Genomic DNA, 27,239 nt, shown 5'->3' on the forward strand with positions numbered 1-27,239 from the left:
GCTGCTCAAAACTCCCAGGGAGTGAGCCCCACGGTGAGGAGCAGGAGGGCGGGAAGAACCAGTGGTGGTGGGAGGTGACTAGGGTCAGATGGGGCCACAGGCGGATCCACCACGATTGGATAGGATGGCTTTTGGAGGAGACGCAGCTCCTGTCTCCCCACGTGGTGCTGGTGCTGCCTTGGTTAGGGAGTAGCGAGCAGTGCGCAGCGATGTGCGTGGTAAGGTCGAAGCGTTCCTTAGGTTACTTTCAGAGCTGTACTGTCCAAGTGGCCGAGGAAGCGAAGGTGGTGGTTAATGTGAGGAATAAGCAGAAGCAAAGGAGCTAATGAGAACACGTCAAGAGGACAGGGTCCACGGCCCACTCTGGACAGGGCCCGCTGAGGCTGCGGTGTCTCCACTCGTCTAGGAAGATGGCTTCAGGAGCACAGGTGACTAAGGTTCCTTTTGACGGGCTGTTGACCCTAGTGCCCACATGAGCATGGGCTGACTTGGCCACCGTGACATTCTGGAGAGGAACTAAGGTCGGAATGTCTCCCCACATGGAGGAGATGAACGCCTGATGGGCAGAGTGCAGTGGGGGTCCAGCTCTCCTGGCAAGTATCACAGTGACGAATTTGGGGACCCTGTCTTCTGTGCGTCTCTGCTTGGGGACGGCTTAATCCTCACTTTCACTTGCATGGCTTCTGGCGCTGACTGTACCCTCCTTTCATCAGAACTCAAGGCCCGAGGTCGGGAGCTCAGCCCGGCTCTGGTCCGATGTGGCCCCTGCCTTGACCTGGCTGCGAGCCCACACCCCTTCTCTGTGACTCAGTCGGTGGCAGTGCTATTTACAATGGAACACTGAGTGCCCGGCCCGGGGCAGAGGCGCCCCGTCCGCCTGCGCACAGAGCTCGACGCGCTTCCCTGCCTCCCCCAGCTTCCTGTTCGCTGCTGAGTGGAATCCCGGCCATGCCTTATCTTGATCAGTCCAGTTTCTAGTTTAAGAGGTTTTTATGAATAAAGCGAATGCACCCCCGTACAAACCTTTGGTGGACCTGCTTCATTACGCAATGTCTAGCATTGCTGAGTCACGTGCCTAATGAAACAGGCCCGAAAACCGACAGAAGCCCCTGCCTTGCTTGTTTCCCAAAGCGGACGTGCCACGTCACAGGCGTAACGGGCACGCTGCAGGGGCTGCAGGTTCTCATCGGCAACGTTGCTGTCAGTGCTTCAGGGGTAGCTGCTCAGCTGGATGGTGGTGGCGTCTGCACAGGGCTGTAACTAGCGCGCCCAAGGACAGGCCAAACAGCTCTGGTGTCCTCACTGGCCACTCCCATGGTGTCTTCTCTTGGACCGTGTCCGAGTCTCTCGCAATGTGTTCAACGGGGCTTTGCCTTCTTGCTTTCTCTATGTTCAGAGTGAGGCCTCTGTCAGGACACGCCTGCCTCGTCCTTTCAAAGGCCAAGGAATCTTCCCTTCCGTGTGGAGGCCAAACACCTCCCTCCTGTGGCTTGCACTGTGTCCCAAGGCACCTTTGCCTTCTCCCAGGGTGGGCGTTTTTCTCTTCCAGAAGCTTGTTTAGACCGACTTCTGTGGATGGTGGACAGTAGCAGCCAGGCACCTCTCCACATGCACACGCTGCCCATCCAGGTGGTGGGCCAGATGTGGCTTATGGAGTACAGGTGACCCTGAAGCAGGACAGCAATCAAATCCATGACTGCGGTGAGAACCCCTGATGTTTCTGGAGGTTGAGGTCTCTGATAAAATGATGAGATCAAAGCAGATATTCAGAAGGCCAGCCGGTGACATTTTGGGGCCCAGGAGTAGTTAACAGTGACCTTTCATTGCACATTTACTCGAAGGAATATTCTGAGTCCATGACAGGAAAAGCAGCTGGGGCAGAAGTTAACCTGCCAGGTCACCTTTAGTGCCCGAGGCAGTGACAGCGTCCAGGGCAGGTGTGCAGGGCAGTGTGGCGGCCGTGGAGTGCAGAGGACTGCCAAGGCTGACGCCAGCCGGGGGACGCTCTCCTCTGCACGCGCGGGGGAGGGCGAGCTCCAGCACAACTGTGTTTTAAACCAGGACGGGACACCTGAGCTGGGAACTGCCACAGTGCTCTGCGCAGGGCTGGAAGCCGAGCACACCCGGGAGGGCACACTGAGCACCCGGTGTGCCAGCTCCGGCTGCATGAGCCTGTCCCACGGTGGCCTTGGGCTCCTCTCCCAGGGAGCGAGCATAGGGGCCTGGGGCGGGTGGTGGCAAAATGCGGAGGCCCAGCAGTGTCCTCCCCCTGCAGCCCACACCCTGTCTGGTCATAAAGCCCACACAAGGCACAAGAGGAGACTCTGGAAGAAAGAATCAGGCTTTATTTTTGTCACTTTTAATACAGGTTCGTAGACATCGTTAGTCCTGCAGTCCACACGGCCAATACAGAGATTCAGGTAGCAACTGAAGGAGCGTGGGCCTCGCTGCCGCCCGGGGGCTGCCGCACTCCACAGGCCTGGCTCCTCCCTCCTTCCCGTGCCCTGCCACCTAAGGGGAGCCGGCCCAACCACCCACCCTTGCTCCTTCCCTAGCAGGAAGCGAGATGAAACGGCACTGCGTGACCTCGGGAGGCACGGAGGGCCAACCAAATCCCACTGCGGAGGCCGTGAGGCCCACCCACGGGGCCAAAGCCTAGCTGGGTGAACGCGGGGTCCTGGGCCACACCAGCGAGGCATCCCTGAGGTAAACGGAAGGAGCCCCGACCGCTGCTGGTGCCAGGCACAGAGAACAGGAGGGCGGTCTCTCCGAGAGCAGCTCCTGCAGCAAGAGGGTCCGGGTGGAGTGCCCAGGCCACGCCAGCCCCCCGTGACCAGCCCAGGGCTTCTTGCCGACCCTCTGTCCTTGGTGTGCCAGCCATGCCTTGGAAACCCCAGGAGGAGTTTCCATACTATCGAAAGTGAAAAGCAAAGAAGGAGTAAGGCATCAACATTTGACTCTTTTATTTCCATATGCAATGTAATGTTTAGGCACGCTGCTTGGGATGCTGTTTCTAAAAAATTTGTTGGCCATTTTTCAGAATATCCTTTTGGTTTTAAATACTGGTCAGGAAAAACAAATGATGTAAAAATACGTGAATAATTTTCTATTACAGAAATGAAAAACTGATTTTCATCTAAAAGTGCAAGAGGTGAAGTGATTTAACCCTTTCACCAGACGATATGGCAATATACAGTATATTGCTTCAGCTGTTGGAGAAGGCTGTGACATATTTTTATATTGACATAGAAAATTATAAATTACATTGAATTAGTATCCATAATCACTATATATATACACAAACCAGTTCTAAAAAAATACACTGGTTTAGAATTTACGAGTGAAAACCTCACAAGGTACAGTAAGACAAGTAACATGCGCAGGTGCCGGGTTTTGAGTTCCACTTTTAAGCCACCAGCCTGTGAAATGACGCACTCCAATTCCATTAGCAGCACGAGCATTTTCAACGGACTCACCGATGTGATTTTAGTATGTTAAATACGCAGATCGCTCTGAAATGGTCATTGATGATGCTTGTTAACAAGGTTGATTTTGGTGAATGGGTTAAAGGCAGACGAACTACCAAACGAAACAAAACAAAAAAACAAAACCCAAAAAAACCCAACCCACAGCCACAGACACTCCGCGTGCTCTAGCGTGTCACCGGTAAGAGGGTCATCTCAAGCAACAAGACTTCAACAGAACGTATGGCTTCACAAGAACATTGGTTTATCAACTAAGTCGCGGCAATAAATACTTATAATCTCTACCAACAGACTTACATTTTTGATCCGTTTTAAACAATACAGAAAACAATTACCAATTGGAAACTGGTTATAAAAAGAACACCAAATATTTCTTATTCAAAATCACTTTTGTAAGTTAGAACAACCAAAATAACACCGAGAGGGCATTTCAATCCCACGGCTCCTTGCCAACCTGGAAGAAAAGGAATCAGAATTTTGTACAAGGTGAAAAATGTATGAAAACTGCCTAATACTTTGGTCACACTAATAATTGTCAAATAGTTGTGTTTCAAATACAATAGATCTGTGTATTCACTTTTATAAAACTATTCTTACAGCCATTTTAACTATAGTAGTACTGCTATCATCACAGGGGCAGCAAGGTCTTATTTCACAGGCTACCCATTATTTAGAACAATACAATATAAACATACGCAAACATTCTTGGTATTTGTCAATGTGCAATATTTTTACACTTCTGAATTTCTCTGTACAATGTCTTAGAATCTAGAATATAAAGGTTGCTGGTCCTGATCCCTTGCAGAGTGAGTGCAGCAGTGACGGCTTGGTGGCTCCAGATGACCCCTCCAGAGCCCTGGGGTGGTAGCAGTCCGCAGTCCTCAGTCAGCAGAAGACGCCACCCATCATACAGGGCCGTTGACTGATGTGTCACCTGGCAGGCTTGGTTGGTCAGTCCTGCAGAGTAAGAGACAGGAGTCTGAGGCACTTGAAGCAGAAATGGGAGAGAGTGAGCCTGGCTTAGTCCTGAGGGCAGGGAACGCATCTAAGCAAGGGCCTCGGAGGGAAGCCACCCTCCGTCGCCTCGCAGGACCACGCGCACAGTTGGGATGGAGGTTCCTACACTGCTGCTCCCAGAGCCCACAGGAGCACTCTGCTCATCCCTCTTTCAAAAAGCTTTTATCTGTTCCAGAGTGGAATTCTCAAAAAATTTCACTTGAGAAGCAGGGTTTAGTACTGGGAAAGAAAAATCAGAGGAAAACAAGATGTGTAAACAGGACGAATGTCTGTTGAAATACTGACAATACATTCTCACAAAGTAAACGTCAGGCTCAAAACTGGGAGGGAAGAAGCGGTGGAACAGTGTGTAAAAGTGAAGGCTGGAGATCTGAGTCTGGCCTTCCTGCAAAGTCACCTCACGGACGTGAGGCTCTCTAAGGCTGTCCCGAGTTCCACGAAGTGGACTTGGGAAGGATGAAGGATGCGAGAGTGGCAGCTGGTGCGCACAGCCCTTCTGGCCGGCAGCGCGGCCTCCCTCCGGGAGCGCAGAGCCATCTACCACAGCCGACATGTCACAGCACCGACCCGGAGACCGTTCTCCTGCCTTCTGCACTCACGAGCCGAGTGCTCCCCAGCAAACATCTTCAGCTTTGCTCTCCTTCCTCCCCTGCAACGGGGACCAGAGTCCCCACCCCACAGACTTAGCACACGAGAGTGTGAAGCACTTGGAGCACTGGCCAGCGGTCACAGTAGGCCTGTGGCAGGCACTGCTGGGGTGAACTGGTGCTCTTCCGCACGGCACTGGCAAACACATGGGAGGCATCGCAGCGCTTACCCTTCCCCTATCCTGACGCTGTCTGCTCAGAGAGCCCTCCTATCAAGGTACTCCCGCCCCTGCTCCTGCCCTCTGCCCCAGGCCACTGGGTGTCTGTCTGTTCCTGCTTCCCTCCAGCAACCACCATTTCATCTTGGGCCGGATGGAGGAAGGATGAACAGACAAACCCGTGGACGCGAGTGTGTGAGCCTGGCTCCACACTCCTCCACTGGTGCACCCCAATATTCTCCTCCAGGGTACCACCTCAGTCCTGCAACTGGAGGGCAGGACTTTTCATACCTGAGGTTTCTAGCCAGAAAGAAGAGCAAGTAGGCTGCTTGCTCTTCTGTACTGCAGAGAGCCAGGAAGTAACCCCATAGCCTCCTGTACCACTCATGTCAGAGAGCCAAGAACAAAGACCCGACCATCCTGCCTCCTGGGCATTCCTCAGTATAAAGCAAGTTAACAGGTAGAAATGAGAGATGACATAACCGATTGGGAATCAGACCTATGAAGGACCATAAAGCAAAACAAACAAAACAAAAAATGAAACAAGCAAAAAACAAAATAAGGAAAAAAACCAAAAAACAAAAAACACTGAACTCTGGGTTTGGCAGTGCTGACAATGACCCCAGCAGCTTGGGAGTCTGAGGCAGGAGATTGCAACTTCCAAGCCAACCTCAGCAAGTCAGTGACACCCTGTCTCCAAAGAAAAAATAAAAGGGGCTGGGCATACAGCTCAGTGGCAAAGTACACCCTGGATTCAACCCACAGAACCAAAAAGTAAAGGAAAAAAGCAAACAAAACCCCCACATTGAAAACCCAGGAAAAAGACTGACTTGCCCCGGACCCTAGGAGAACCTGGGCTGAACCACCCCCAGTGTCAGAGGGCGACTGCCTCTGCTTCCCAAAGCCCGTGAGGCCAGCCTGCCCCAACAGCTCCTGTGATCGACCTCGGATGCAAGAGCCCTAAAGGCACAGAGCAAACTTCGTTTGGGCTAGAATTTATATGAGAGGAAGAGGGTTTGCGCTGCCCTGAGTGCAGAACCAAGAGCACCCCCTGCTGGCTCCCACTGGTTGTGGTCTTAGAATGCCCAGAAGATCTGGGGACAGCAGGGCCAGGGGGAAAGCATGACTCCTTTGAAATAGATTTAAAGGTCACTTTATTCCTTCTGAAAGGAATATACAATCTGAGATATATTGTCAAAAGTTAACTCTGGGACGTGCCAGACACAGCTCCTCGTGGTTCAGGGGATCCTCACTCATCTTCTGGCGCGAGCTCCGGTGCGATCCCAGGCCACCTGGCTCTACCTGCGAGGCCGTGCGAATGGGCCGGACGCTGGCCCTTGGCGACAGAGGCTTTGGCTTGGCCTATTCCTTCAGGCCACTGGCTCAGTCTAAGCAAAAGGTGACTAGAAAGAAAGCATCACAGTCCAAATCACACGGCTCTGGCAGTGAGGTTTTCACACTTCATCAAAACAAAATCACTACTTTGAAAAAACAAGACCACACAGGGACTCACTGAGGGTTGGAGAACAGTTAGGGGCACCAGGAAATGGCCTCAGGCAAGTTCCTCACATGTCACATGGGCACAACTGTGGGAAACAGTCACTCAGAGCTGCTTATGCCTGGCAGCTCAGTGACTTCACCAGGGGCACTGAGGCTCCCAGAGGGGCCTGATAATACTTCTCAACCTGGTGCCTCCCGAGAAAGCTGTGTGGCCTGAGCAAGCCTTCCATTCCCGGGACGTTCCCAAGAGCCAGCTACACTGCCAAATCTCTGCACCTGGGCAGTTCTCGGCCTCGGGTGAGGAGACAAAGTGCTGTTCCGAGGTTCTCTCCTGGGTCACTTGATCACTGAAAGGACTGACAAAGTGACAAGTACATTGCTGAAGGCCTGGGCCTGGCTGTGATGACCCTACAGTCCCACACCCAGATGCCAACCCCCTCCCGACTCCCAGGAGACAAGAGCAAGGCCAGGGTGGAGCCTGGGAAGAACACACGGGTGCAGGTAGTACCTTTGCTCTGGGCTACTGCTGGGGGCCCGGGGGCTGGCCGCGCACTTGGCCTCCGCTGGCTCAGGGCTCTCCTCCACTTCTTTACAAGCAGCATCTTGAGAGGTAGACAGTTTTCCTTCCTCACTGCAGGAGAGAGGACGACAGGCATATCACACACCCCAGGGACAGAGTCTAGGTGCCAAAGGATGAGGTCACATGCAAATGGCTCTGAAGTCATGACTGCTGTGGTGGCAACCCTGGGGCTGAGCATGCTCAGGGTGGAAGGTTCACAGGGACATAGATGGTGACGGGGGAAGCACAAAAGGAAGGGCACACACAGGTGGGACAAGAGAGGACGATGTAATGTGGCTGGTTCTGACGGAGCGTCACCGTACATACCGGTAGGATTTCAACACTCTGAAGCCCAGTGTGCAAAACAGAAAAAGAAATGTACAAGAGTTTCAGAACACTCCTAGAAATGAGGACTGGGGGACTATGTCCACGCCTGCACTTAATCAAAACCGCAGAGTCGGTGAAGGCTGTCAAGAGAACCTGTTTGAAGGAACAAGTCTTTAGTTCCAGCCTGTGCTCCTGAGGCTGAGCCCACCACTAACACAGCTGCCAGAGGGTGCACCCCTCCGCTCCTGGGCTGGAAACCCTGGTCAGGATAGGAGGCGCCCTGCTGCCTGAGCCACATTTAAAGACTTCTCAAAGCCTGGCACAGAGGCGCACGCCTGGAATCCCAGCAACACAGGATGCGAGGCAGGAGGATGGCAAGTTTGAGGCCTATCTCAGCTACTTAGTGAGACTGTCTCAAAATAAAAAAGGTTGCAGATGTAGCTCAGAGGTATAAAGAGCACCCCTGGGATCAACCCCCAATATTAGAGGAGTGTCCCTCTAACAAAGGTGAAATGTATGAACACCCTGAAGGAAAAGTGGGATCATGAGGCGTTGCCAGAGCAGCTGAAAGCAGACTCCAAGGGCACGGGTTGCGGAGAGTGGGTGTAGGAGGGCACGGCTCCCCCACTCGGGGCTGGAAATGTGCACGCACGCCTGCTCTGTCTGGGACTCCCATCTTTACGCAAATGAAGTGGCAGCAAGGACTGGGCTATGTCTCAGTGGCGGAGAGTCTGCCTGGCGTGTGTGAAGCACTGGGTTTGATCCTCTGCACTGCATGCAAATAAATAAAGACTCATCAACAACTAATTAAGAAAAAAGTTTTAAAAAATTAAAAAATAAAGTGGCAGCCGCTAGAGGTCCCCTCAAGGAAGGGCTGTCATTCTTAGAAACAAGATTCGGATTTGCTTATGAAACACTAATCTACAGGATGATTTTTCAGATGGTTCCAGCTAATTTGTAAGTAGAAAAATAAACTGAAACCTAGTGATGCAGAAGGCTCTGAGTGACAAAGGTCACTCGCTCTTCCCATGGCCTCCCCGCAGTAATCATGGCTCTACCACCAGCCACGCCCCAACCCCTCGTTTCTTCTTCTCAGAACCCCCCACTCCCCTGCTCTTCTCTATTCCCTGCAACTGAAGCGACTGTTCTACCCCGGCTGTTTAAATCTCTGTAAAATGCCTCATTACCCGTGTGCACCGAGTCACCTGACTCGCACTGAAGCACACCTCTTTTTGTACTTTTCTCTGGACTAAGTACGTCTGCAAGTTCCACCTGCTCCTGCCAGATGCAGCAATGTGCCACTGTGAGTGCCCACCAAAGGGCCTGGCTTCCCACAGCAAGGATCCCCAATTGCCCTCTACCTCCAGCTTCGGAGTCCAGTGCCACAGTGATAGTCACTGTCCATGGCCCCTAACAGGCCTGTTAGGCATTTCTCAGGGCTCTTTCCACCCAAAAGTAGAAAGTTCTGGGCCATCCTCCCTCTAGTGAGAAAAAAGCCTACTACTATCTAGAGCGGCCCTCAATCTGCTTTCCCCGCCAGCAGGCCCACTGGGCCCAGGGTCCATAGCCCCCAGTACTCAGCATAACTCTCTGCTCTAGTGGGAAGCCAGTCTCACACACATTCTCTGATAGCGAGTGTTGAGCACCTCTTCATTTTTTTGTTAAAAGACTTTTTGTTTACGCGTCGTGAACAGGCATCTTTTACCCACCATCTTCTAAGTTTTTTTTCCCTTTCCTTATTAGCTCGTAGGAATTCCCTGAACACCAAATGTCAGTATCTTGTTGATTCAGGTATATGCGTCTTTCTTCAATTTGCTGGAGCCTCTTCATTTTGTCTAGAGTACTTTGTCAACTGGAACTCCTCTAGGGTTTCGTTAAGAGTTTCTTTTCTTCCACTAATTACCATGCAACTGTGGCCACATCATACCTGAAACAGGCCCAGCCCAGGAAGCCCGCACGTGTTCACTCACTACCTCCCTAGTCCTCCAGGACCTGCTGCAGGACGAGGCTGAGAAGGACCCTCACCCCTGAGCACCTGTGCACGCGGACCTCACAGTGTCTGAGTGACTGGCTGCAGCAGGATTACGTCTGGCAGGGCGGTCTCCTACTCAATCACTCCTGGTTACCTAAGCAACCTGGGAATGTTATTTTTCCATGAGGTTTTAGAGTACATTTAACAAGTTTCCCTCCCCAAACCCTAGGGACATTTTTACTGGGATTCCATTAAACTTCAGGGCTGATCTGACGGTGGCAGATGTCTCTGCAGCCCGACACTTGTTGCTCTGCAGTGTGTACTGCCCCCACACGTCCAGGCTACCTTCAAGTTCTCTCTACAGAGATCTGGATAACTCTTTAATTTACAGACTGTTATATTTTGTGGTTGATACTCTGCTTTTTATTGTACATTCTGTTGCATATTACTGACGTAGAAAAGAGCTAATGATTTTAAAAAAACTCATAACTAACAGTTCTGCTGAATTAGTAACTGCAAAGGTCTGTACTGACTTGGTTGTGGCTGATCAGTGTGAGGGTAAATAACTATAGTTTAGTGTTCTCCTGACCCTCCTCTATGACTCTGCCTCCTTCCTCTTCCAGGATTGCCTACACCTGGCAGTGATAAGGGATCGCCTCACTTGGTCCTTGTTTCAAAGTGATTGCACCTAAAAATCTCTTCATTAAGTATAGTTGCTGCTGTGGCATTTTGGTCTTTAATTTTTAAGCAGTTCAGGAAATTCACTACTGTGACTTGTTTGCTCAGAGTTTTAATCATGTATAAATATAAAATCTGAGTAAAAAAGTAATTTTTTAATTTTTTAGTCTAATGTATGAGGATTATACCAATGGGTTTTTCTGACACTGAATCATCCTTACCTTCTAGGATAAACTGCAACCAATCATTATGAATTGTTTGGGACTCAGTCAGTAAATACCTTACAAAACTTCTTTTTTTGGTGGGGGCAGTACTGGGAACTGAACCCAGAGATACTTAATCACTAAGTCACAGAGCCACATTCCCAGCCCTTTTAATTTTTTGAGATAGGGTTGCACAAAGTTGCTGAGGCTGGCCTTGAAATTGTGATCCTCCTGCCTCAGCCTCCTGAGTCACTGGGACTTTTGCATTTAGTTTGCTTTTAAGTAACATGAGCTGATGAGTTTCTGTGATTATCCTTAATTTAATCTGTAATGAAGATTTCAGTGCTCTGGGTAGGACTTGCACTTCTACCTTCTGGGGCAACTTGAGACAGGAACTGATGGCCTTGAATGCCTAAAGAGGCACTGTCTGTGCTTACCACTGTAAGGCACAGGCCCCACGTGCTTAGGCATCACCCTGGGTTTGTTCTGCCCCGTGTTTACCTTCATACGGTTCTTGTTTGCATCCTCTGTTCATCTCTAAAATTAGGTGTCTCCTTATTGATATGGGTTTTCCCATATCCTGGCTACTGATTGTTGGCTGTGGCTCGTTTTTTCATTTTACTGTGTCTTTTGTGATATTAGAAATTAAATTTATCACTATTTTCCTTTATGGTTTGGCTTTTTATGGTTAAAACTACCTCATCCCTCACACGTAAAGAGAGTCTCTTTTATGCCATCTTCCTCAAGTTTTACAGTTACGTTTTCATATTTAGGTTGAGACAAGAGCCCAATTTCCTCGTTCCCCAAAACTGGCAGTCGCCCTTCATTTGTGCACTCCGAGGAGCACCACGTCCCTGCAGTGGAGGCCTCTGCACGCCTGCCAGGCTGTGGTGTCTCCGTGATGGCAGCCTTACTAGGAAGCCTTGGAGGCCGACACGGAGATGCCCACACCTTTTTCCTTCGGAATAAAATGACCTTGGCTCTTCTTTGTTGTCTTGTCTCTATAAGCATAATTTTTATGCAACTTTGTGCTGGGATTTTGAGGGGAATTTTATTAATTTTATAGATTAATTGGATGAGCAATGCCATCGTTCTGTTAGTAAACATGGAAAATCTCTGTATTGATATTTCAGTCTTCCAATAAAATTTTAAATTCTTTTCTCGTTAAAGTTCTATTCTTTTATATATACATATATACATAAATATCATACATATATTCCTTTTTTTAAGTTGTAGATGGGCACCAGACCTTCATTTTATTTATTTTTATGCAGTGCTAAGGATCGAACCCAGTGCTTCACACAGGCTAGGCAAGTGCTCTACCACTCAGCTACAGCCCCAACACTTATTTTTTATTTCGAGACAGGCCCTTGCTAAGTTGCTGAGGCTGGCCCCAAACTTGTCATCCTCTTGCCTCTGCCTCCTGAGTAGCTGGTATCATACGTGTGCTCCACCATGCCTGGCTGAAGTTATTTCATTACTCTCTCAGTTTTGAAATTTCATTCTGATTCCTTTTTTGATCCATCAGTTTAAAAAGTGAGGTTGCTAATTTTCAAATATGTTTAGTTTTTTAAAAGTTACTTAATTACAATGACTGCATTACATCTGGAGACAATGACCTGTCTGTATGACACTGAGCCTTCTGGCCTGAGCTACATAGTTTCTATACACGTCAATTTCTACCAGGAGTCAAAGTGTGTCAATTTTCCTAACTGCTAATCTGCTAACCTCAAAATACAGTCTTTCTGAACACAAACACACACAGAGGGAAAAGGGCATTTCCGGTGCCTAAACTTTCCATTTCCTCATTAAGATTAATGAGTTTAATGAAGACGTTAGAATGACGTCAGGCTAATGTCTCAATGCTCACGTCAATCAAATAAAACATTTCCACGTCTGAGGCTTCACCCCAACCATCCTCCCGAACAACTGACGCTGAGGACCATCTAGCCCAGTTACCTTTTGAAGACTGCAGTCTCTGTCTTGGCATCTACAGTGAGGCTGAGCGTTTCCTTCATGCCGCCATTCATCACTGTCTCAGTTACCTTGTCTGTATTCTCTGCATCCTCCTCTCCATCGGAGCTGGCTTCCATGGCCACACTGCTTGGCGCTGAAAAGAGCACACAGCTGATGGTCACACACACCAAACCTCACCTGGAACTGACTGTCCTCTGTTAGAGGCCCCCGCCCACGTCACATCTATTGCTTGACAATGACGATGACACTGAGACCATTTGCCTGCTGCTGCTTGGCCACTGGGGTGATGAGCCACGTCTCCTCACTGGAGAACTGGTGAGTGCCCTACAGCCTTCGAAGCTGTGTCCATCTCCGACTCAGCTTTCTCACAACAGCCCCGGTGCTCCTGATGGTCCCAATCCACAGCACAGGGCAGAGGACAGTCACCAGTTCTTGCCTGTCCAATTGGTTGCTAGCCTTTTCTTGCCTTTTTATTGTTACTTTCTTGTTCTGTTATGGTTGTCCCTTCTTTTGCTCTGTAATACGAAACCACGTGGTTGTACTGGCTATAAATTTGTGCAGATGGCAGACTGCCTGGATTCCAACCCTGGCACCTCCACTTCCTGACTGTGTAACCCTCAGGTAAGGAACCTTACCAGTGCCTCAATTTCCTTACCCATGAAGTGGAACCAGGAAAGTTACTTACAGCAACTGAAGGGTAATGCTGGCTACCTATTCAAATGTTTAGGAACCTGATAAAGAAAACCGGCACTAGCCCCTGACTTTAGTCCTCCCCATGCCCTTGCTTCTGGTGCCTCTACCCACATCTTTCTTTTCCAAGGACTCATGCTCTGTTCCCTCTACACACTTCCAACTCCCCATCATACCCCCACCTCCCAAAACCAAAGTCGCTGGTTGAAAAGTTCAGAGGCTGGCATGGTGGCCATGCCTGGAATCTCAGCTACTAGAGAGACTGAGGAAAGGAGATGGCAAGTTCTAGGCCAGCCTGGGTGACTTAGTGAGGCCCTGTTTTGAAATAAAATAAAAATTTTAAAAAGAGCTGGGGTGTAGCTCAGTGGTAAAGTACTTGCCTAGCATGTGTGAGACCCTGGGTTCCATTGCGAGGAACATCTATGAACATTTTGAGCAATAAGGCAAACTATGGGGCTGGGATTGTAGAGTGGGAGCGCACTTGCCTAGTATGTGTGGGGCACTGGGTTGGATTCTTAGCACCGCATAAAAATAAAATAAAGGTCCGTCGACAACTAAAAAAATATTAAAAAACAGTAACAACAACACGGCAAATTATGGGAACTTCAGACACCACAACCACTTTATCTGCTCATAAAGGTGAGGACAAAATAAATAGATCCACAGTCTAAACAGGTCCAGGGACAACTGGGCACAGGCCTGGCATGCATGCATCTGGTTCTGGTTCTGTTCATTCTGGGTACTGCAGGTTACAGTAGTCCTGCAATCTAGGACTCAGGATCCTTGCCTGCACATGGACGGGTCTGACAATCTAGACCTCTTATTGCTAGAATCAACATGCTGTGGTTCTGGAATGACACACACAATTTCTTTTCCTTGGGTGCCCTGTGGACCTCAGAGCCACTCTCTCATTTTCCTGGTCTTGTGAGACCCAAGCCCGAGTCAGGTCTAGGTGCCTAAGCCCGCTCGCCGGGTGTGTGCTGGCCTGCTTTGTGCTTACCCTCAGGCTGTGCTGCCAGGGCAGTGACACTGGGAGTCAGGGGGTCCATGGCTTCAGTGCTGGTTTCCATTTCCACTGGAGAATTACTCCTTAAAGAATCCTTTGTGCTTTCAGAAAAGAGAAAATTCAGATGTCAGCAGTGGGGAATAGTCTTCAGCTACCCCACTATTCACAAAAACCCTTTGAGAATAAGTGGGGGAGAAAAAGAGTCAGATTCTGTAGGAGGAGCAGGGCTGCATGCTCCAGGGATGCGGGGATCTAAGCACAGGGGGCTGTCTGGAGGAGCAGGAGGGTAGGAGGCAGGCTCAACAGGCTCCACCTCCCATCCCACAGCAACCACCATGCTCCTGAGGCCTGGGTGACAGACTTCTACAGTGTCAACTCTACCTACTGGATTGGGTATTTTTACAAAACTCCTGATTTACCTCCAGCCAAACTGCCTGGATGCACGGGCTCTCTTAATGCTATTCATTGTGGGAACTGTGAAAGCACAGGAAGAAACAACAGGGGACCAAGCTATGGGGGAGAAGGTGACTCTACTTTCTCTTTCATCCCCACTCTCACATGCAGACAGCCCCCAGAGACCACTGTGCAGGGTTCAAGGGAAGCATTCCTAAATAACCACAGGCTCTTCTCTCCCAGGCACAGAGACAGGAAAAGGCAAGAAGCTGAACCTGATCCTGTGCTGGGGCGGGCTGATGAAAGAACTATTTTGGAGACACTTTCACAAATCTCACTTGTAGCTCAGAAGAGCTTAGTTCTACAACTAGTATAACTAGGGGTGCTATGGAGCACTGCGGGCTTTCCTATGCTTTGGTCTAAGATGGTGACTAAGGGGTCAGAGTTTGTCTTCCTATTTTCTGCATTACCAGGCAAGTATTTAGGAAAGGGAAAGCAATAACGCCTTTCAAATGGGGTGATGGAGATTGTTCTTTATTTTTTCCTAGTACATAAAAAAAAAAAAAAAAAAAAATTCAGCAAATCAAACTAAGTCCAATGGGACTTGAAAATTCATGGTTGGTACTCAAATGCTGACAATACTGTTCAGGAAAATTATGCAATCAAAGGCTTCTGTCATACAGAATAATACAAATAACAAGACTAACATAGACCCGCCTGATTGCAAGTGGGATACAAGTCCCTACTAACTATTGAATTCAAGATACACTGCGTTTTTCTGTAGCAACATTCCACACAAAGGTGTCTGTCAGGAGCTCATTCTAATTCTCAACCTTGTCCTGCTTGCTCTGTGGAGCTGGAAAAGTCAACAGGGCTGCCACCTCTGGCCATGTCCCACCAAGGTTCAAGGCTTGGGGAACCAATTCCCCAGGCCACTTGTTTAAGAGCTCCCCCTTTCCCAATTGGTCCTGGAGTAAAGGAACGTGGTGACTTCTCTGCTTATGACACAGAGCTGTGTCAGTACCTCCCCCAACTTCAGCTTTTAATCTACCTGAAGGTGATACTTCAATTCTGAGGTCAGGTAGGGTAAGAAGACAGGCCAGGAGTGAACATGTATCATTCCCATTTCCCAAGGAAAGGGTTGAACAGCACACACGGGCTCACCTCAGAGATGACGTGAACTCTGAAAAAGAAGCCCAGCCCGTCTCCTTAGTTGGCATTGGCTCCTCTGTGCTCCAGACATCAGACCCCACAGAGTCTAAGGGAGTGCCATGGGTGGTCTCCATGGGGACATCAAAGTTGGCTGACCAGCTGGGTGCTGAAACAAGGCAAGGAATTTCATTTGGAGACTATGTCAGTAGGTTGGTGTAACACAAAGGATTTCTGATGTGGTGTCTGTGCCCACAGTCCAGCTGAGGGAGGAAGAGATGGCTTAAGCCAGGGAGCCAAGGAGCTCAAGCCTGGGCAACACAGAGATCCCCTCATAAAGAAAGAAGAGAAAAGAGGAGGTGAGAAAGAAAGAAAAAGATACTGTCCTAACAGATTAGCAATGACAAAGGAAGAGTAGGGGCTGTAGGTAAAGGGAATTCTAGCCGACCAGTGGGAGGCCGGAAAGGGCAGCCACCTGGAGGGCAGTGCGACAATACCACATCATCGCAGACTCTCCTTTCAGCCAGCAGGTCTGTTCCTAAGAGGTTTTTCCAACAGAAATGTTACACAAGGATACAAAGCCACACATAAAAGGGTGTGTTCATGCTAACTTGTGAGTTCTGACGAATGTTCCAAGGATCTATTAATATTGGGAAAAGTAGCTGAAGGGTCTCCGAAACCTTCTGGACTATCTTTGCAATTTTTTGTAAATCTCAACTTCCAAAGTATTAAGCCTATTTTTTTAAAAAAAGCATATACTGGTTATTCAACTACAGTAAGTTGGAAATATTCGGGAAGGTTGCTGGTGCAGGTCTGGCTGCACCTTCCAGGCTCCATGGTCTCCCTGCAAGGCCCTGTGGATAGCTCACAGTGGGAAAGCTACTGGCCTGTAGGTCTAGGGCCGCTCTGAGACTGGAGCACCTGTATCTGCTACCCAAGTCTGGGTATAACTAGAGGTCCATTAATGTCCCTTCGGCTGAGACATGTCCCTTCAATGTCTCTGCTTGCTCTACCTGCACCCAACGCTCTTTCCTTCACAGTCCACAAGCCCTCAAACCCTGTGGGAAGCCCTGCTCTCTACCAGGGTGTTTCCTATCACAGTCAGAAGCCTCTAGGTTGTCAGGAAGGAATGCTAGGGAACCTGCTAGCCATCTGGGGGTGCGGGGGGGGGGGGGGGGGGGCTTGTCCTAGGGATGACTGACACGTACCTGTGCCAAATAGAAACATTCCAATTTTAGAGACAGACCCTTCTGGAACTTTGGGCAAGTGTAAGCTCTCCAAGTTCCTTCCTCACCATTCAATTCGGGTAAGGACTGTCTATACAGCAAGGGCCCGAGTCAGGGTTTGGTATGTCTATTCCCTGAATCTGTGTGAGTGTGACAGAGCTCTGTGACAGCAAAGGGATAATATCTGAACGTTTGAAAGTCTCACCTCAAACCTCAGAAAAGTGGACCTGAGAGGTATTTCTGCCTGTTTACCTCATGCAGAGTGCTGGAATTACTCCATCAGAATCAGAGCTCCACGCATGTGTGGCTCACTCAGCCACACACACACACAGGAGTTCTCCATTGTCATCTGTGGGACAGTCCCTCCCAGACTAGCCTCAGAGCCAGTCTAAGAAGAGAAACTACTCTCCACAGCCCACAGGGCCCCAAAGACAGCAGAGGCCAGCCCTCCCTGTGCGCTCAGAGATCTGATGAAAGGAAGCCTTGCCCGAGCAGCAGGGACGCAGGATGGCGGGGGTCCTGTCGTGCTCACCCAGGCAGTCAGGGTAAGTGTGACCTCAGCCAGGGCGCTCTGGTCCCTTCCCGTCCCACCCAGTTCTAGAATGTTGTCTTCTCCAAGTCCTTTGTCACACCCCCACCTCAGAGCGTCACAGTTCTGAAACATCCTTCACCTGCAGGAGGAGATCCCACAGCGCTCCGACACGGTAAATCCAATCCCGACAGCGTGCTTTGTGACATAAGCCGGCCACAAGAGAATGACGGTGACGTTCCACTCAAAGGAGCTGTCTGCAGCAGCCAAGCTCCCAGCATCAGAAAGCAGGATGGGGTGCCCAGGGTGAGGTGGCAGGCGACAGGTAGGTGGCCCAGTGGGCAGCACGTATCCATCTGGTCAGATGCAGCAGCTCTGGCGGTCTGCTGCACAGTCTGGAAGCGCACACGACCACGGAACTGCAGCCTCCACTAACCTGACCTTTCTGGACCAAGACAAGGCATATCTGCCCTGTCCCCTCTCGACAGCAGCTCTGTGGTTCTCCTGTCCCCAGCATGGATTTGCTAGTCTAGCTCTTGCAGTGCTGCCACAAATGCCTGATTAGTCCTCAGGGTCCCCAAAACTTAAGACAGGATCCTCATCTGGCCCTGGCCTTACTGCCCCTCTGCTTCTCATCCTGTTTGGGAACTATGTGAAACAACCTGGATCTCTGTGCCTTCTGGTTAGTCGTTCTGTCTTTCAAGCTGGCTAATTCCTGGCTGTCCTTGTGCACCACACCCTCAGGGAAGTCTGAGCAGAAGCTGGGCAGCACTGGGTCTCCCCCCTCCAGCGTTCTGCTTCCCCGACAGGCCCTGGGTCCTAGGGGTACAGCCTGCTCCTGGCACACAGGAAGAACTGGGTCAAGGCAAGTCGAATTGACTGGGAAAGACTTAGAGGCCAGTGGGCAACCCTCCTCTCCTCCCTGGTTGCAGAGCAGATATGCTAGATGACACTCTGAGGTCCCATAACGGACTGAGGACATGAAGACCTTCCTGGCGACAGGAAGCTGGTCAGGCTTGGGGAAAGCCCACTGTCAGCCTGTGTGGCTCTTTCCCATGAGGGTTTTTCCCAATTTTTTAAGTCGGTAGTGTTTGTAAGAGACCAGTGAACTCTTCCTGGTAAGTAGAAGGGGGTAGACCGGTTCTTAGTTGAACAAGTTTTATGGGTAAGTTTCATAAGAATCTAGGAAGAACCCACTTAAAGATGCTTAAGCATTATGTTGCTTTCTCTGTTCTCTTCTATTTATGTTTCCAAAAAACACATTTCCTCATCTTTGCTGACCTGTGGTCTTTACCCTTTTGCTACTGCACAGGTCTGCAGAGGCCAAGGTGGAACCTCCCAGGGCACCAAGTTCTCTGCTCAGACTCACCCGGACGATGACACCCATGACCAAAGCCTAACCTGTTCCTTCTGGGAGGCCAGGTGCCAGAACTTAAACCTGCAAGGGAGTCACACCATCAGGTGTGCTTCAACTTGACTATTCCAGACGCCACCTCAGACATGGCAGACGACAATTTTGCTTATTTTTCAAAATACAAATTTAACACACCACAACTAACACATAAGAACAAGGCAACTTACGTTCATTCAGGTCTACCTCCATTTTATCCTCCGTATTGGCACTACTGGACTCAAACAAGTCTTGCTTTGCTCCATCTTCTTCTTCAGAATCTGTACTTTCTTCACTGTCTGTACTCCCCGAGCTATGAAGAAAGAAAAAGGACTGAAATATTTAATGCTGCTTATCAGTCACCAGCTAAATCTAGAACATGCTAAATGTCACCTAGTAAAATAAAATCAATTGTGCTTCCACCTCATCACAGCCTGCGGCCATCTCACTGGGACACGAGGAAGACAATGCTGTGCGTGTGGAACCTCACACTTACGTCAGCACCTGCTCCCCAGCTGGGGTCCCTTCGAAGGTACAGACCACAATCTGAACAGCTGCTCCAATAGGTGCACAGTGTGTCCCACCATGGGGGTGAGCTGCACTTTCCTAGTGACCATGGATGACGACCATGCTTCCGTGTGTGTATCTGTCACCTTGTCCTTTATTAAGTCTTTTCACAATTTTAGAGCATCTAAAAACTTGAAGATTTTTGTCAAGGTTTAAACTTTGACGTTCAACTCACTGAACTTTTTCTTCCATGAATGTGCTTTAGAGATGCATCCAAGAAATGTTTGATGAACCCAAATTACCTGATTTTCTACATTTTCCTCATCAGCTCTGTTTTTTTGTCTTACATTTGGATGTAAGATCCACTGTGTCAGTGAGTCTGTGGTTAAGAGGTGGTTTGAGCATGGACATCCAAGTGTCCCAGCACCACCTGTTGAGACTGCTTTTTCCACTGCACTGCCTTAGCACCCATGAAAATCAGCTGTCCACAGTCGAGCTGCCTATTTCCAGGCTCTTCCATCTGCCCATTGACCCGCTATCTTCTTGTAAATATCAATCACACTGTCTCAATGACTGCCTCTTGAAATCAAGTACTAGCGCTCCAATTTTGTTGCTCTTTATTACAGTCACTTGACTATTACATTCTAGGTTCTCTGCATGATCACATCAATTTAAAAAGGATTCTGCAAAGACTGCGCTGAGTCTATAGGTTGGTCTGGGAGAATTGGCACCTGCTACAATACTGAGTCTTCCAATTCATCAACATTTATCAAGCTTTAATTTCTCTCAGCTATGTTTAATGGATCTCAGCGCACAGGTCTTACACATGTTGTTAGATTTATCCCGACATATTTAATGTTTTTGATGCCATTATGAATAGCACTATTTAGTCATTTCAATTCCAATTGTTAGCTTCAGTCAGTACAATGCACAATTATGTTGACCTTGTACTAGCAACCTTGCTAAATGCATTTGAAAATTATTCCAGTAGTCTTTTATGCATATTCCAGCAACTTTTCTGCATCAATGGTCAAGTTGTCTCTGAGTAGTTTTACTTCTTGCCTTACAATCTAGATGCCTCTCATCTTTTCTACTCATGGCACTAGCTAGCAGTGCAGGATAATACTGAAGAGAAGTTGCATGAGCAGACATTCTTGTCTCATTCCTAATCTCAGGAACTTGGTTTTTACTGCTAGGTGTGATGCCAACAGCTTTATACATATCATAGTCAGGATGAATAAAACTCCTTTGGTTTCTAATTGCTGAGTTTCTACCAGGAATGGACGCCGATCAGGTTGTATTATGTGCTCGCTGAACAGATTTTAAGATGCTGATGCAATTCTATACTATGGGAGTGAACACTGGTCATGGTAGATTATTGCATTTGATCTTATGCTTTTAAGGAGTTTTTGAATGTTCAGAACTACAAGTTACTTTCCTTCTCTTATAAAATGCCAAATTTTGTTACTCTGCTACACTAATGTGGCCTCAAAGAATTAGATGGGTAAAAATTTCTGGGAGATTTTGCATAGAATTGGTTTAGCATCTTCCTAAAATGTTGGGTAGAATTCATCAGCAAAATCACCTGGATCTGGAATTTGTACTTTCTGGTGCTTAGTTTTTTAACTAAAAATTTGACTTCTTTAATGGCATCATTTAGGTTATTTTTGCTTGAGTTTTGGTAGTTTGTATCTTTAAGACATCATTTAGGTTTTCAGATTTATTGGCATAGAGTTGTTCATAATTTTCTTATTATCTTTTTCATCTTTCAGGTCTATAGAATCTATACTGATGTCACTTCTCTCATTCCTGATACTAATATCTTCTTTTTTTTCTGATCATTTTGGCTAGAAGTTTATCAATTTTATTGCTTTTCTTGAAGAACAACTTTTGGTTTTACTAATTTTTTCCTATTGCTTGTCTGTTTTGTATTTCACTGAATTCCATTCTAAACACTGTATTACTTATTTCTGCTTACATGGGTTTAATTTGCTCTTTTTCTAGTTTCTTTAACATAGAAGCTGAGGCTACCGTTTTTTCATTTCTAATATACCAAGTCAATGCTAAAAATAATTATCTGTGTAGTATTTCTGTTTCATCTCCCAAATTAAGCACAGTACTGTGGAAAATTTCCCTTTGATTTCTTCTTTTCAGAAATTTCTAAATATTTGCAGATTTCCCGAGATCTTTCTGATACTGATTTCTAATTTAATTCCATTTTGATTAGAATGTGACTTGAATTCTTTAGAATCTGTTGGGACTTGCTTTATTCCCTGAACATGGTTGATTCTTGGTAAGTATTTCACAAACTTGCAGGATTGAGTATTCTGCTGTTGGGCAGACTGCTTTAAAAATGTGTAAGTGGAACGTGTCAGGGGTCAGTGCTGTTCAGCCTCTGCGTGTTCCACTATGTGACTACCCTTTTGGCTGTGTATCTGTGCGGTTCTACCAGTTCTGCTACGCGTATCAGATATATTAGACACTCAGCACTGCCATGTCCTCTTAATGAATCGACCCCTTTGTTATTGTAATCAACTTGGAGATTTCCTAGCTTTTGGTTTTACTGGTACTGATGTGGTTTATCTTTTTCCCTTTGAACTGTTTCTGTCTGCATGTCTGAATGTTTCGAAGGCACATGAAGTCAGACCTTGTTTCCTTGTCCAATATGACAGTATCTGCCTTTCACTTATTTTTATTTTCTGGTGCGAGGGCTAAACCCACAGCCTTATGCTAGTACTCTGCCACAGAGCAGACCTCCCTGACCCTCTGCTTTCTAGTGGGGGCGTCTGGAGTACTTAGAATTAGTTTCATCATCTTACTGTTAGTTTGCCCGGCTTCCCTTTGCTCTCCTTTTCTGCTTTCATTCGGAATTTTTTAATGATTTTATTTCCCTTTTGGCTTGTTAACATGAATTCGTGCTCTGTTTTGGTGACTGCTTTAGGGTTTGTAGTATATACATCTTTTAACTCATCATGGTCCATCTTCAAGTGACAGAACCCGAAACCAGAAACAACCCAAATGTCCATCAATAGGAAAAGAAGACACAAACCAGTATATCCAATTAATGAGATACTACTCAGCAATAAAAAAGAACAAGGTATTGATGCATTACACGGCATGATGGCCCTCCAAATAATGATGCTGAGTGAAGACAAAAAGTGTGTAACATATCACTTCATTTATACAGCTCTTGAAAGCGCACACTAATCTAAAGGAAAAGAAAGCAGACAGGGCACAGAAACAGGATGGTCACAAAGGGCGTAAAAATGTTTGGGGATGAAGGGCAAGCCTGTGTTCCTGACTGCGGTGATGGTTTCATGGGTCACATGTGCAGTTCTTTTGCGTGCAGCCTAGTTGTGTCAAGTCATGTAGGCAACCCTGCCTTTGTGGCCTGTGCTCCTCCTGGGCGCCGAGCGCTGTCCCCAGGTACAGCTCCACCACACATCCCTCAGCCTTCTCCACACCGAGTGCTCTCCAAGGATGCACTGCACCTCTGCAAGGTCACTCAGAGAAGCCGCTCCACACAAGAACCAAAACCTTAGCGTAAATGGCGACCAACAAGCCTGAGTGAAACTCTGTCTTTACAACATCACCATAAAGACCTCTTGCTGTCTGGCCCTAAAGCTGCAGCAGCTACCTTGTGATAAGGGCATGAATGAACGTGCAGAAGATAACGCTGGGGATAAAACAAAGACCCTAGGTCAATTTTAGATTAGTGGCTGCTTAAGCCACTACAGAGTCCTGTGACTTGGGGCAGTAAGCATCAAGAGCTACAACCTAAGTGCCAGTACATGCAGGGACCAGGTGACGCCAACAAACTCTATCCAGAAAGAGGAGCTGGACACCTGGGAGATGGGGTGGGGTTTTACTTTTTGTTACCTTCGAATTGTATACCATGCGAAGAACACCATTTATTAAGAAATAAGTCACTGAAAACGAAAGCCCAGCTGCTCTCTGTCCCTTGCTCAGCTCGGTGAAGACCCTGACAACGAATGCTCACATAACAACAACTGCCAGCCTACAGAAGTGGCACCTCTTCCCATTCTTGTGACAAGATGGACCCAGGTAGTACCAACTGCTGGGACCCTGTCTTCAAGATAAAGTGAGATAATAAGAACTGAGCTGCTGCTCTCACTGGGGCACTACTTAGTCACAGGGATGATGCGACACTGGCCGGACACCTGCAGCACTTCCCATGTGTGGCGGTGACTGTGGCGCTGCAGAGAGGGGAGCCAGCACCAGCTGCCCTCGGTCCAAGGCTTCGCTCCTCATCACGGCAGCAGCACCTCGCGACTCGTCTGCCGTGCGAGCTGCATGCAATCAGGGCTAGAGCGAACCCGCCTTCACCTGGATCGTCTCTGGGACTCTGGCGTACATGCAATGTGCTTTTCCTCCCAGATGTCCTCCTCGTCAGAGCCGCCGTCATCAAACTGCTGTATCCTCTCTTTACAACATGCTTCAAACAGAGCAATATTTCCCTAAATAAAAACAAGAAGAAAAAATTTAAATCCCATTTATTTTCTCCCCAAAGTTACCAACATAAATTGCATTTTTTCCATTTCCTTTAAAATATGATGCCTATTACACCAAAATAAAACGTAAGCATTTAATTTCAGCTTCTATATAAGTAACAAAAAGCCCAGGAAGACTGTGCACAGCCTGCTCACAGGTGGCCTGGCCACATGCCTCCCTGAAGCCCACTTTCACCTCATTGAAGCACCATTGTGGTCAAGCTTCCCTCCTACCCCAGGGAGGCCCAGAGCTCTCCAAAAAGGACAAGCAACCTGTGCTCCCTCTGTTGCTCCCAGTCCAGTTGACAATGAGCTGCCATGGCCCCAACCAGCTGTTTCTAGCTCATCACACAAGCAAGGACACCAGTGCTGTCTCATGCTAATCACCCTGAAATCAAGCTGTGCTCATTCCAATGCTGGTTGCCTCTGGGTTTCCTAAGGAGCCTGGCAGTGAGAGGTGGGCCCTGGTCCCATCCAAGTCTCTCTCCTGATAGTATAAAGGCGACAAACTGCAGCCTTCCCTTTGAAGCCAAATGTACATGCTGCCATCACAAGTGACCCTGGCTTCTGAACCCAATCACAGCTTAAGCCAGGGTTGCAACCTCACACCTGCAGGGCTAGGCAGGTGTCAGGAGTAGGTGACATATGTGATGTCAATCTGACTTGTAGGCCCCCAGAGCAGAGGGTCCCAGTGCCCAGGGCAACCACACCTGGGCTCCGAAGAAACCTGAATCCACCCTTCTACCCCTCATATGCCGTGTTGTTCCCAACAGCAAATATTCATACTTACGCTTTCGTTTGTATTGAGAGTGAAGTTGATGTCTGACACACGATCAAAAGAAACACTGTAAACAGAATATAAGTGTAAGAACTGTTGATTACCTATAGACTCCCAGAAGCAGTATTCATGAAATTTTCTAAATTTGAAGCATTCACAATATCATTAAAATCTTGTCTTAAATGATGCACCCCTTTCAGTATTAAGGATGCCAGGGGTGGGATGAGAACTCTGAGACATCAGCGTCTGAGAAACCCGAGAGCCTTCCGACAAAGCCTTCCTACAACCACAGTTCTATGGATCATACCAATGCAATCAAGAAAAAAGCTACCTGCAAAGAAGAACCACATCAAAACACGAGAAAGTACAGACATGTTGCCAGGCACCAGGCTTTCTCTAGCTATCGCTAACCTCATATGCTAATACACAGGCTCCTCTGGAAGCTTCTGCTACTAACACAGCATATCCAGGAAGAGAAGGGAGTAAGACGTTCACAGGGAGTAAAACTGTGAATGCGATTCTCGAGCAGGCAAGGTTTTTTTAATACTTAAGAGATCTGTTCTAATCCACGATTACTCCAAACATGGAATTTTAAAGAGATCATGGTTCCTAATGAGTACCATCCTTGAGTTTAGACAAGCCAGCCTGTCAAGTGGGGGTCTGCAGGTTCCCAGGGCAGGGGAATCCAAGCCTGGGTAAAATCTCCCGGGCTAAGCAGGGGACTCTGTGGAGTGCTCTCTCTCTCTGGATGGAGATGAGCCAGTCCCTAAGGCAGCTGACAGCCCTCAAAGCCTCTGTTTACAGCGGAGCCTCCGCTCCCCCGCCAATACTGCACGTTTATGGCACATAGTAAGCTGCAAAAATATTTTAGCTGCTCATCTATTGTAAACTGCAATTTGTAATAAACAACAACTTCCACTGGTGGCAGTTCAACAAACAATAGAGAACTGAAGGCCGCTAAGGCCGCACAGCGGGCACTGGGAGCTCATGGCACAATCAGTGTCTCCATGAGAGGCACCGCCCAGGACTCAAATCCCAGCTGCTTCCATTCTGTTCTCAACAAGCTCTAAAACTCATCTCAAAAACACTGTTGACACAGAGCTGGCCTTTCCAAAGCTCAGAAGCTAGACCACTGATTTTCATCTGCAAGTCACTTACACATTTTGTATTCCCTCATTCTGTCCTGTACCTATAATTCCCACTCCCTCTCTCATCCTGACTACAGAATGAATGGTGCAACTGTCTGGTTCTTGCCAGGAAAAATCCAAAAGTCCCTTATGACGAGGCCCTGAGAGCAGAGAAAACATGCAGGGCAGAGACGCCCCTGCAAACCCAGTCATCCTGGGAATGTCATGCCCCTTGCCCAGTCTATTCACGAGTATGCCTTGAGCCAGGAAATGAGAGGCACGGTCACGGCCTGCTTCGGGGAATTCTATTAAACATTATGTAGAAGAGCAGAACAAGGACATGGGTTTCCAGAAGAACAACAATCTAACAAAAACCAACCTTTGTGAAAGAGCTCAAGCCCTGGGGTGGCACAAAAGTCTTTCTTTGGGGATTCATTACACCCTGGCTGTCCAGAGTCTTAAGGCTGGATATGCTGGAACTAAAGGACCACCAGGGAGAGCAGGCTCCTCCCAACTCAAGAATCCCCACAATCAAAAAAAGGTCTCATAGAGAAGAGCAGTGCATGCGACAATTAGAAAAAGGAAGACATACTCACTTGCCAATGTCATCTTGATCTGCAAACTTCTCATCGTTGAAGCCAAACTGGTCAATAAAATTGGACGTCATTTGTTGCATCTGATAATCAGAAAAGGCCTGGCAACCCCAGGACCAGTGACAGTGATATAATGATTCTAATGACATTCTACATACTATTTGCCCATTTGTTCCAGAAATCACTCCATTTACATAGCCATATGGTTTTAAAAGTTGGTGTGTGTTTTTTTTTTTTTAATCAAATAATTTCAGACACATTTTGCCAAACATGTTTGAAATTTGGTCTTTAATTAGTTCTAATGCACAAGTCACTGTGAGAAATGCTGAGAGACCACACTGTCCTCTGTTGTCAATCATCTTTAGAGAGAGGTTTGAGAAGCAATCTGGTGGCTAGTCTCAAATTACAAAGCACATCAGCCATCTCTTGCCACACCAACTTTACCTTAAGACTCAACCACCCACGCTCCCCTCCCGCCTTGCCACCCCCCAGGCACTCAATCCACCACAGCAAAAACAACTATGAATACAATCATGACCCTACCAACAAAACGTTCAGGGATAGTTCATTTTCTAAAAAACAGACTGAAGTCTCAGAGGCTGGGCAGATTGTGAGAGTGACTTCTCCTACACTACCTACCTTCAGAGAGGCAAAGTTCCCAAGCTCATCTGAAAGCACTTGAGAAAGCCTGGGACATCAGAGGCCTGAGGAGGAGCTACTTCTGGTTCTGCTTCCTCACATCATTATCTAGTGAGTGCCAGGCTCATGAGTGTTTTCTTAACTGAATAATGGGGGAACGCTCTAATGGGCTCCACAA

General features: G+C 47.9%; 1 protein-coding gene across 16 annotated transcripts in view; it reads right to left on the reverse strand.

Annotated features, from left to right (window-relative positions):
- Positions 1 to 2,331: 2,331 nt before the first annotated feature.
- The window catches only part of PPP6R3 (protein phosphatase 6 regulatory subunit 3), a 73,700-nt gene continuing 48,792 nt past the window's right edge, over positions 2,332 to 27,239 (reverse strand). For 2 of the 16 annotated variants that reach the window (XM_079104150.1, XM_079104159.1), the window contains 10 exons: positions 26,426 to 26,505; positions 24,715 to 24,769; positions 23,761 to 23,891; positions 19,098 to 19,219; positions 15,777 to 15,930; positions 14,214 to 14,320; positions 12,506 to 12,656; positions 7,694 to 7,711; positions 7,316 to 7,438; positions 2,332 to 4,442 (listed from right to left, as the gene is read on the reverse strand). In XM_079104150.1, the coding sequence (XP_078960276.1) occupies positions 4,391 to 4,442; positions 7,316 to 7,438; positions 7,694 to 7,711; positions 12,506 to 12,656; positions 14,214 to 14,320; positions 15,777 to 15,930; positions 19,098 to 19,219; positions 23,761 to 23,891; positions 24,715 to 24,769; positions 26,426 to 26,505 (993 nt within the window). In that variant the 3' untranslated portion in view covers positions 2,332 to 4,390. Of the gene's footprint in view, positions 4,443 to 5,350; positions 5,807 to 6,525; positions 6,711 to 7,315; positions 7,439 to 7,693; positions 7,712 to 12,505; positions 12,657 to 14,213; positions 14,321 to 15,776; positions 15,931 to 19,097; positions 19,220 to 23,760; positions 23,892 to 24,714; positions 24,770 to 26,425; positions 26,524 to 27,239 lie in introns of those variants that run through there. The other 14 variants (XM_079104148.1, XM_079104157.1, XM_079104152.1 and 11 more) reach the window with 10 other exon arrangements.

Source organism: Sciurus vulgaris (assembly GCF_902686455.1).
Source record: "Sciurus vulgaris genome assembly, chromosome: 11".
NCBI lineage: Eukaryota > Metazoa > Chordata > Mammalia > Rodentia > Sciuridae > Sciurus > Sciurus vulgaris.